This window comes from Monodelphis domestica, chromosome 4 (genome assembly GCF_027887165.1).
Source record: "Monodelphis domestica isolate mMonDom1 chromosome 4, mMonDom1.pri, whole genome shotgun sequence".
NCBI lineage: Eukaryota > Metazoa > Chordata > Mammalia > Didelphimorphia > Didelphidae > Monodelphis > Monodelphis domestica.
In genome coordinates, this window is record NC_077230.1 from 454263621 (window position 1) to 454274238 (window position 10618).

At 50.4% G+C, this 10618-nt stretch overlaps 1 protein-coding gene across 1 annotated transcript; it reads left to right on the forward strand.

Moving 5' to 3' along the window:
* On the forward strand, positions 1-2629 carry RPS19 (ribosomal protein S19). Its single transcript, XM_001363693.5, has 6 exons — positions 1-134; positions 305-375; positions 763-863; positions 1155-1338; positions 2057-2111; positions 2560-2629. Exons 2-6 carry the CDS (start codon positions 305-307, stop codon positions 2584-2586), a joined length of 438 nt encoding a protein of 145 aa, XP_001363730.1. The 5' UTR covers positions 1-134; the 3' UTR covers positions 2587-2629.
* The last annotated feature ends 7989 nt before the right edge of the window (positions 2630-10618 follow it).

Sequence of the window (10618 nt, forward strand, 5' to 3'; positions counted from 1 at the left end):
AGAGGGCAGACGGCTGTCGCGAGACTTGAGGTCGGGGCGGGGCGAGAGGTTCTCGCGAGATTTCCCTCCCCTCTTGTGAGGCCGGGAAGCCCCGTTTCTCCCTTTCCTCTGGCTTGCCTCGCGGAGCCTGCACGGTAAGTGCCGTCTGTGGCCCAGAGTGCGGCCGGGTCTCCGAAGGGCCGCGGGGAACTCGGGGGTGGGGTAACACGCAGGTGATGTCCCTCCACGTGGGTACCGGCGGTCGGGGATGCCGGGCCAGAGTGAGTGCCCCCGGCTGAGCCCCGCCGCCCCCTACTCTACACAGATGCCGGGAGTCACGGTGAAGGACGTGAACCAGCAAGAGTTCGTTCGGGCCTTGGCTGCTTTCCTCAAAAAGTAAGTGTGTCCTTGCTCGTGGCCAGGGTCCGGCAGGACGGGCGGGTGCGGCGCCCACTGTACAGCCCCAATCTGAGGGGTGAAAGGAGGTGGCGGCCCTGGCTAGGCCCCTCCCTTCTGGGTTCCCAGACCGTGGAGCGAGGACGTTTTACTGCATCCAGGTCGGCCTGGGGCAGGCCGGGGTCACGGCTTATGGCTCCTACCGGGAGGAAGAGAAGTGGCGTCGCTGATTAGGCTACTGCTGGGTCCCCCAAGCCGGGACACAGGGGGGCGGAGGTCGAGGGGAGCTAACACACTGCTGGGCCAAGTGGAGCCTGGCGGGTGAGGGGCGCCCCGTATCACGGGGGTCCTCAGCTTCTCCTTAGGGTCACTCCCTTCCCACCGCAGGTCAGGGAAGCTGAAAGTGCCCGAGTGGGTGGACACGGTTAAGCTGGCCAAACACAAGGAGTTGGCGCCCTACGATGAGAATTGGTTCTACACGCGGGCTGGTGAGTGGCGGCCTCTTCCGGCTGGGGTTGGTGCGGGGCAGCCTGGAGGATTGAGTGGGGAGGGTTAGCGCCTTTAGGCTCCCTGTCCTTGGGAACATGCCCCTCCCCCCAGGCTGGGACCTCGGGCTCCTGAAGAAGCCTGTGATCTCTGGTCGGGCCCCCCCAGCACCTCTCTCCTGCATGACTTGAGGCTTCCTGGGTAACTACAACCTGTGGAGTCCAGGCTGGGCATTAGAAACAAAGTGGGAGGGTGCCTAGAACCCAAGACCAACCCCAGCCGCCTCTCCCCAGCCTCTACAGCCCGACACTTGTACCTGCGGGGTGGTGCTGGTGTGGGATCCATGACCAAGATCTACGGTGGGCGCCAGCGCAACGGGGTCATGCCCAGTCACTTCAGCAGAGGCTCCAAGAGCGTGGCCCGAAGGGTCCTGCAAGCCTTGGAGGGCCTCAAGATGGTGGAGAAGGACCAGGATGGGTAAGAGGAGAGGTTGGGGGGGGTACCCTTCTTCCTCCCCCCACCCCAAGAAAACTAACCCCAGGAAAGGGGCCCCCATGGTAGCAGCTTGAAGTCTCTCCAGCCCTGAGTTAGACACAGCTGGGTGTCCTTGATCTCAGAAAGTGTAAACTTGTGTTTTCCTTCTTGGTGTTTTAGCTGCCCCCCCCCCCCCTTCAGCTTCTCCTCAGTTTACAGCTCCTGGAGGGAGCCCCTCCTCTTCCTTTGAAAGATTAGGGAGCCTGTGGTGTGGGGTTCAAACTCCAACTCCCTACTAGGCTGTCCCCCAGCCTGCAGCAGAGGGTTTGGTACAGTTACCTTGGAAACAAGGCTTGATCTCCATCCCCAAAATTGGGCCCAATAGCTCAGGCCCTGAATTGGCCCCATCCCCCAGGGGCTGAGGTTCTTAGGAAAGCAAACGGCACTGGCTCACCCCAACCTCTCCGGGCTGGCTGCTTCAGGGGCTCTGGGAAGGTAATTTAGTGACTGTCGGCTTTCATTAGGCCCCTCGTTAACTTTTCCCAATTGATTTTTCTCCTCCCCACAGAGCTCTGTGGATGGAGGCTTTGCAAGCCCTGTCAGCAGGTGCTGGGCCTAAATAGCCTGAGCAGGACTTGGGGGTCCTGGGTTCTCACCCGGGGTGGTGGGGGGGCTGCAGCGAAGCCTCCTGTGCTCTAACCTGCTCTCTGCCCACCTCCAGGGGCCGCAAGCTGACACCTCAGGGACAGAGAGACCTGGACAGAATCGCAGGACAGGTGAGGCCCGACGAGGGAGGGGATGTTTACCCAGAGCATTCCCCACCCTGGCGTCCCCCGGGCTTGGGAGTCATGGAGGCAGAGGAGCCCTAGACACTGCCTAGCCCGGCACCCTGACCTTTGTAGATAAACTCTTCTCAGAGGTAGTTGCCAAACCCAGCATTTATTAAGCTCTTAACTGTATAAGTATGTTAAGCCAAGGCTCAGGAGCTCTTCCTTTCTCACAATTACTGGCATGTTGTGTCTCTGCTCATTAAAATTGCCCCGGTGGGCTAGAGCCCTCTTCCCTTTGCTCTGTCTTGATGCCCACCACAAGAGGGGACTGGGTAACCCCAGGGCACTGGTCTTAGAGCTCTGGCCAGGAGGGCTTCCTTTTCTGCTTGGGTGCCTTGTGTCTGCTGGGGCAGCACAGCCGGGCTCTTCCTCACCTGGCTTTCCTCTCTTCCAGGTGGCAGCTGCCAACAAGAAACATTAGGACAGACCACACCGGATTCATTAATAAATTGCCTTGTTCGTAACTGTCTGGGTCCTCCCTTTATTGACCAAGGATGCTGGGGGGGGGGGGGTGACTGGAGAATGGGGACTGGAGGCCCGCCTGCTACAGGCCTTTCTTCTGGATGGATTTCCAGTGGCCCCTATGTGGGGAGAGGGATGGGGTAGGAAGGAGTGATCTTGGAAATTGGGAGGGTCTTCCCTGTGGACATTGTCTCCTCTTGGCCTGTTTTCTGATCAGTTTTATGGCAGGCAGGCGAGGCACTGGGACCATCGGCCACAAAAGGAATGCATGGGGAGCCAGTTGGGTACAGTAGAAGGCAATGGGTGGCTGAGCCCCTTGTGCTTTAGGGCTTTCTAAGGCATTCGTCAATGCTGGCTCCCAGCCACTCCCAAAGCACCCCATTTGTCCAGTGTGGGCAGTGGTGGGTCTGGTTTGTCTGAATAGGTCCTTGGGAGGAAGGTGCCCTGCCCAGGGCCCAGTGGGGCTCCTTCAGGCCTAAGGCTTCCCTGAGCTCTGGGGCTGGGATGGACCGGACCCTGCCTGGCTGGCCCACGCTTTTGGGCCACAGTTTGTTCTTGTGTACCCTGAGGAATAGGGCGCTTATCCTGGGCCGAGGTGAGCTGTGGGCCAACGACCTGCCTGCAGGGCACCCGTCCCAGCATCCCCAGCTTTCTGCTGCCCGGGGAAGGGGGAAACAGCCCTTCAGGGGACCCTGACCCTTGTCTCCTTAGGCTGCACCCAGGGTCAACGGGGGGCTTGCGGGGAGCTGCCTGGGCTCTGCACAGCCACAGCTTGGGCTGTCTGGGTACACGTGTTCTCCAAGCGGAAACTCCTAGCCCGAATGGATCTTCGCGCCTGCGCACAGTGATGTCCTCTGTCCCCAGCGAAGGCCACGCGGTGGCGCCAGAGGCCGGCGTTCCCTGCTCCAGTGGGCCACAACTCAATTGGCTGTGGCAGCGCGCGGGGGTGGGATGAGAGCGGGGCCTCTAGTTCTGATTGGCTGGCGTGAGGAGGCGGGGCTCAGCGCGGGAAATTGATATTTGGCCCACCAGCTGGTGCTCTTTCCACCTCTCCCCTTGGTCTAGATTGAGCTTTTGGCGCAGATCTCCAGGGCAGAGCCGGGGGCGGGAGGTGCAAAGAGGCGGGCGCAGACTGCGTGACCAGCCGAACTTCCCAGCCATCCAGGCTGCTCAAGAAGGACCGAGAACCTTCCGGGGGAGCAGGGAAGGGAGACTCCTACCAGATGGATTGCATCCTGTGGCCCCTGGGGGCCTTCCTAGCCCGAGATAATGCCCAAAGGGTATTGGGGCCCTGAGACGGGAGGCCTCGGTGTGTAAGGTCGCTGCCACTCTAGAACTAACATCTCTAAAATAAGAGGTTCAAGGCAGAGGGATGATGGAAAGGGTCTGACTTCATCAGCTTGAGTAAGTTACAGAATGTCAGAGTGGTCCAAGGATCTCAGTGAGGGAAGTTGGGCCACTCCATGCCTGCATAGGAATTCCCTCCAGATGATCCACCAGAAGTTGTCATCCAGCCTCCCCTTCCCTTGTCTCCCACTCAAGAGTTCCCTTTCTCCCAGGGGAGCCCATTATTTTCTTTGGGCTAATTCTTCCTGACATCAGGTGGAAATCTACCTCTTTGTCTCCTACATTCACCTTCTCATGCCAAGTACAAGTCGAATCTGTCTTCCACCCAATGATCCTTCCTTCACAGACACAAGGGCAGGTGGTATCTTGCCTCACTCATCCCACTTAACACACACTCAGTGCCTACTATGGACAAGACGACTTCAGAGATACAAAGGAAAGGAAATGGATTAATCTCTGATCAAACTGGAATGTTTCCCTAAACAACACAAGAACAAAACAAAGGACTCCTCAACTCAGTATGAAGGAAATGATGGAGTCTAGGGAACATCTGGAGCAGAGAGTCTTAACCTCTTCAGTATCATGGACCCCCTTGAGAGTCAGTCTCATGAAGCTTATGGGCCCCTGCTCAGAATCATGTTTTTAGTCAAAGGAAATGCTAAATGTTAGTTTAGTGAGGGAAAAAAATCTATATTTTTCCCATGCAAGTAATGAATTTCTGAATCTATCCATGGACCCCCTTGGAGTTGTATAGTTCTAAAGTTAAGAATTCTTGTTCAAGAGGAACAAGGGGAATCAAGGGGAAAGAATCAGCAATGCCTCTAGTGGCCTCTAAAAAGAAAGAGTCACTTGTTGAAGCAGGAGTCATCTCAGAGAACAGATTGCTCTGAACCTTCTCCCTTTCACTTCTTAGAAAATGCAACAAGAGATAGGGGGCGTTGATGTCTTTCTCTTCTTCACCATTAATGATGCCATTCAGAAAAAGCATCCATGAGAGCAGAAGGAATCTAACTCAAGCTAGTCAAGAAATTCATTTGGCCAGAGGAGTTGAGGGAACTGTCCCTGGAGCTGAGATCCTGCATGGGAGATGGTGGAGAATTTTGTGGCTCTGAAACATGGATGCCAATTCTTCCTCCAAGTTCAGAGTAGTCTCATCCAGGCAATAATTTCATTTCAAGCGCAAAGGGAGCCACCAACCTCATCCAGGAGCAGTTTCAAGGGATCTTTGGACCCTTTGGAGCAACTCACCCAGCAGAGATGCAGTGCCCATGAAGAGCAGAGTAAAGACATGAGAAAATATATTCAGGGGAAGGGAGTCAGCAGCTCTGAAGGCCATGTGTGTTTTTCCTTAGCCATATGTGATCCCTACAAGTGTGCCTCTCCCCTTATGAATTCTGTGGACATTCTTTCCACTGACACTGAGTACTTAGAGGGAAGCATGTCCCAACTTCATGAGGAAGATGTTGCTACTATACCTTCTTACTTGGCTTGCCTTTTCACTAAATACCTCAACTTTGATTTTGGCAAGGAGAAACTTTGGCAGATTTTATTTCTGCCTTCTGTCTAGGTGGTCTGTAGTATACTACGAGGACAAACATTCCTTCTGTTTCTTCTTCCATTTATTTTTCCTCATGTTTCTACCCTCTAGTTCCTCCACATTTCCTCAAATATCTTTTAAATATACAGTGTTACTCCATACTCCCCCCAATTTTATCTATTATATTTCTTTCTACCCTTAGATAACTATAATCCAATCATGAGCTCCCTTCCATTATCTTATCAGTTCCTGCAAATTCAGTTCAAAAGGTTGAATTTCCTTCTTTTCATGAATCAGTCATGGATTTATTAAGTACTTATTATGTGGTAGGCACTATATACTAAGTGCTAAAATCCCAGCAGCCTAGTCTAGTGCCCCATGCAGTAGGACTTTTGCTGACCTGACAAATATAAAGAGTGAAATGATCCTTACTCATCATGAGCTTACAGTCTAGTGGGGAAGACATTCTAATTGGGGAGCCAAAAAGTACATGTAAAAATATAACTAGCATAAATATCTCTTGTTCAATTTATTTATTACCTCTTCTTTATACATTTGTGTATAGCTATCTGAGCCCATGGATTTTATTGGATTTTGGTCTCCTGTGAATTATTGGACTTAGCCACTACCAGTCTTCCTTTGTTGTAGCTGCTCCTTTCCATGGTGGCAGATCTATGGAGGGAGGAAGTTTTCTCCCTCTTCCTCACTTTTTTATTCTTTAGCCTTCTCCATAAAAATTGTCAGATAAGTCAAATCCATATATACACACACATATATATATGAGCACGTGTATATATTTCTCTCAAGTCATATTTCTCTATAAAGAGATGTCTATGTTTCTAGATCTCTCCCTCCCTCCTTCCTTCCTTCTTCTTTCCCTCCCTTCCTCCTTTCTTCTTCCCTTCCTCCCTCCCTCCTTCCTTCTTTCCTTCTTCCATCCTTCCCTTCCTCCCTTCCTCTCTCCTTCTCTCCTTCCCTCCCTCTCTCTCTCCTTCCCTCCCTCCCTCCTTCCTTCCTTTCTTTTTTCCTTCCATCCTTCCTTTCTTTCTGCCATAGTTACTTTCCTGGTAGATCATGGAAATGCTATCAGCATCTCTGACCTAGATTTTAGCAAAGCCTTTGGCAAAGTAGCTCCTGCTATTCTTGTGGACAAGATGGAGAAATGTGCATGAGATCAGAGGTATCAAACCCAATAGAAATGGGGGCCACTAACCCAGACATAAGGATCCCTGCAGGCCTCCTATTGAAATGTAATGTTATCTCTATCTTATTGGATTTTTATTTATTTTGCTAAATATTTCCCAATTACATTTTAATCTGGTTTGGGCAGCCCCAGGAGCTGTGCTTCTGCATCAGGGCTGGATGCGAGGAGCAGCCCCCAAGTGTTTACTAGCTCTACTTAGGGGATGGTCTGATTAGGTGGATTTGGAACTTGTCCAATGAATGAACCCAAAGAGTTGTCCTCAATGGTCAGTTGTTAACTTGGAAGGAGTTTCCCATGGAGTACCCAGTGTGCTATTTGGCTTCTTGCCACCTCAATGAATGCCATGAAGACTTTCATTCAATCCAACCCAGTCCAATCTAATCCAGTGAATTAACATCTATTAAGTATCTCTTGTTCAGTTGTGTCCAACCCTTCCTGATCTCATGGACCATTGATATCTATGGGGTTTTCTTGGCCAGGATACTAGAGTGGTTCACTATTTCCTTCTCCAGTGGATCCCTTTGTCAGGTAATTAACTGACAGCTAGGAAGTGTCTGAATCAGGATTTGAACTCAGATCTTTCTGTCTCCAGGCCCAGTGCTCTAATAATGAAGCATAGTTGTCTCTGCATTAGGTAGCTACCATGTACCAAAGAGCCAGGGATATGGAGGCAAAAAATGAAAAGTATCTGCCCTAAGGAGTCCTGAGATAGTTGCTGTACCTCCATTACAAAGTGGTTTTGAAATAACTCCTTTGAAAATCACTCTAGAAGATCCCGATCAGCTCTCCCTGCTCCTTCTGACATACACCAACAAGTGTGGTCTAAAGACATCTCTTCCTCAGTTTCTCTCGCACTAAATCTGCAGATGACCCAGTGTTTGGAGGGTGGGCTGATTCAAGGAATGCCAGAAATCAGGGGCCAGCAACATCCTGAGAGACTAAGATGGTGGGCTTAATGCAAAGTTCTACTTTGGGGTTCCAAAGCCCAACATCCTACCTGCAAGGTGGGAAAAGAATAGACGGAGCAAAGTTCCTCTAAAGCAGGTCAGGGGGTTTTAGTGGACCCCAATCTCATTAGAGTCCCTCCTGTGAAGTGACAGCCTCGATGGAACGTGAGGCCACTTTTTAAGAGGCATGTTATTCAGGAGCAGGAGGTGACGGTCTCTTGTTCATCCTTCCTTTTCAAAGAGGGACGATGACATCATGGGGTGATCCTGACTCGTCTAAGAATCGCATTTATGGGAGGCCCAGTTGTCCAAAGTCATCGGCCTCGCCCTGTCTTCCAGAGCCATCCAAGGCCAGTGGCAAGACCAAAGCTGGGATGACGGTAATGGGCTGTGACGATCTTCATGATGCAACCAAGCTCCGTGGAACAAACTTCTCATCCACCCACTCTGTTGGGACGCTTGCCATAGACCTCTTCCAACTCGTCAACACGCTTGAGGTCTGTTGGTTTTGCACATCTGTGGAGAAGGTTTTGCAGGATCCAACGATATACATAGGATGCTCCCTGTCCATAGATTATCATCATTATCAATGCCTGGAATGGTGAGATCAGGGAGAGGTACAAGACATTAATTACCCAGAGAGTGTAGAGGAGGCCAACTAGGATGGGGGAGCTCCGGGAGTTCATGCCAAATGAGGATTCGTGCAGAGAGCTGGGCATGTTTAATCTAGAGAAGGTGGGGAATGGAGAGGATCATGGGAAGGGGGAGATTGAGACTGACTTTAATGATTTGAAGGACTCGCACACAGAGGGGTCATTAGACATGTTCATCTTGGCTCCAAAGGGCAGAACGAGTGGGGAGAAGCTATGGAGTCAGATTTTGGCTTGATACCAGCAGGTGTGGGGGATTCCTTATAATTAGACTTGCAAAAAGTGGGCTGGATGGGCCCAGGAGGTAATGAGTTCCCTTTTGGTGCAGGCTAGGTGATCACTTGTCAGGTAAGCTGAAGAGAGGATCCTCAGTCAGGTAAGGGTTGGACTGATGGCCTTGGAAGCCCCTTGTAACCCCGAGTCAATTCTGTGATTCTGAGGCCTCTAGCCAAATCCAATTACTTGCCATTTCTTGCCTCCCAGAACCCATTCTATTCTCTTGCACCAATGAGATTTTAGAAAACACTTTACCATTGTTTTTCTTTCCTTTCAGAGATGGAGGGTTGGGGTGGAGAGAAAAGGAGAGAGATGTGGGGTTCAAGCGGCATGGGCAAACGAGACAGACAGAGAAATGAGGGGTGGAGAGAGGTGTGGGATTGAGAAAGCTAGAGAGACAAGAGACGCTGAGAGGGATGGAGAGAGATGGGGGGTTTGGAAAAAAGGGAGATTGATGAAGTGAGGGCCTGAGAGAGCAGGAAAGAGTTTAGGGATTGAGAGTCAGCAAGAGAGAAGTTAGGGATTGAGAGTCAGCAAGAGAGAAGGGGAGGGAAAGAAAGAAAGAAAAAAGAAAGGAAGAAAGAGAAGAAAGAAAGAAGAAAGAAAGAAAGAAAGAAAGAAAGAAAGAAAGAAAGAAAGAAAGAAAGAAAGAAAGAAAGAAAGAAAGAAAGAAAGAAAGAAAGAAAGAAAGAAAGAAAGAAAGAAAGAAAGAAAGAAAGAAAGAAAGAAAGAAAGAAAGAAAGAAAGAAGGAAGGAAGGAAAGAAGGAAGGAAGAAAGAAGGAAGGAAGGAAAGAAGGAAGGAAGAAAGAAGGAAGGAAGGAAAGAAGGAAGGAAGAAGGAAGGAAGGAAGGAAGAAGGAAGGAAGGAAGGAAGGAAGGAAGGAAGGAAGGAAGGAAGGAAGGAAGAAAGGAAGGAAGGAAGGAAGAAAGAAAGGAAGAAGGAAAGAAAGAAAGGAAGCAAGGAAGCAAGAAAAGGAGAGAAAGGAAGAAAGGAAGGAAGAAAGAGAGGAAGAGAGGAAGAAAGGAAGGAAAAGAGAAAAAGAAAGAAAGAAAAGGAAGAAAGAGAGAAAAGAAAGAGAAAAAGGAGGAAAGAGAGGGAGAAAGAAAGAAGGAAGGAAGAGGGAAGGAAGAAAAGGAGAGAAAGGAAGGAAGGAAGAGAGAGAGGAGAGGAAGAAAGGAAGGAAGAGAGAGAGAGAGAAGGAAGAAAGAAGAAAAAAAGGAAGGAGGAAAGAAGAGAGGAAGAAAGAGAAAAAGGAAGGAGGAAAGAAGGAAGAAGAGAGAAAAAGAAAGAAGAGAAAGAAGACAGAGAAAAAGGAAGGAGAGAAGAGAGAGAGAGAACGAAAGAAAGAAGAAGAGAGAAAGAAAGAAAAAAGAAAGGAAGGAAGAAGAAAGAGAAAAAAGAAAGAAGGGAAGGAAGGCAGAGAGAAGAGAGATGGAGAATTGGGAAGAGAGAGATTGGGGTTTCAGGGATGTCGCATTTGAGGTGCCTCAGGAGCATCCAGGCTGACCGGAGCCCTTGGTCAAGGGCCGAGTCTGTAGGCCTGAAAGCGTCTCCTAGAAGTAATTCTCCCTGTGGAAGTGGGGGATGGGCCCAGGGCCAGGCACATGGAGAGCAGAGCAGAGGCCACACAGGGAGGCCTGACAAGAGGCTGGCTGGTGCCCTGGGGAAGGACGACCTTTTGTGGTGGGAGCAAGCTCTTCCCATTGGTTGGTAGGGCCGGAAATGGGTGTAGATGACCCTTTCTAGAGTGGAGGGCAGAGACATGGGCTAACTTGAGGGGACAGCTGGGTTTTATTTTCATTCTGAACTTGAATAATGAATAAATTAATCAATAAACATTTATTAAGCACCTACTGTGTGCCAGGCAGATAGGGGGCACAGTGGATAGAGTGCCCAGCCTGGAGTAAAGAATACTCCCCTTCCCAAGTTCAAGTCTGGTGTCAGACTCATACCAGCTCGGGGACCCTGGGTAAGTCACTGCACTCTGCCTCAGTTTCCTCATCTGTAAAATGAGCTGAAGAAGGAAACA

Excerpts from the sequence above, each read along its gene's own strand:
- RPS19 (XM_001363693.5), top strand. The coding sequence starts at position 305 with ATGCCGGGAGTCACGGTGAAGGACGTGAACCAGCAAGAGTTCGTTCGG. Across the intron at positions 864-1,154 it reads TTGGTTCTACACGCGGGCTG|CCTCTACAGCCCGACACTTG; the intron begins GTGAGTGGCGGC and ends GCCTCTCCCCAG. Across the intron at positions 2,112-2,559 it reads TGGACAGAATCGCAGGACAG|GTGGCAGCTGCCAACAAGAA; the intron begins GTGAGGCCCGAC and ends CCTCTCTTCCAG.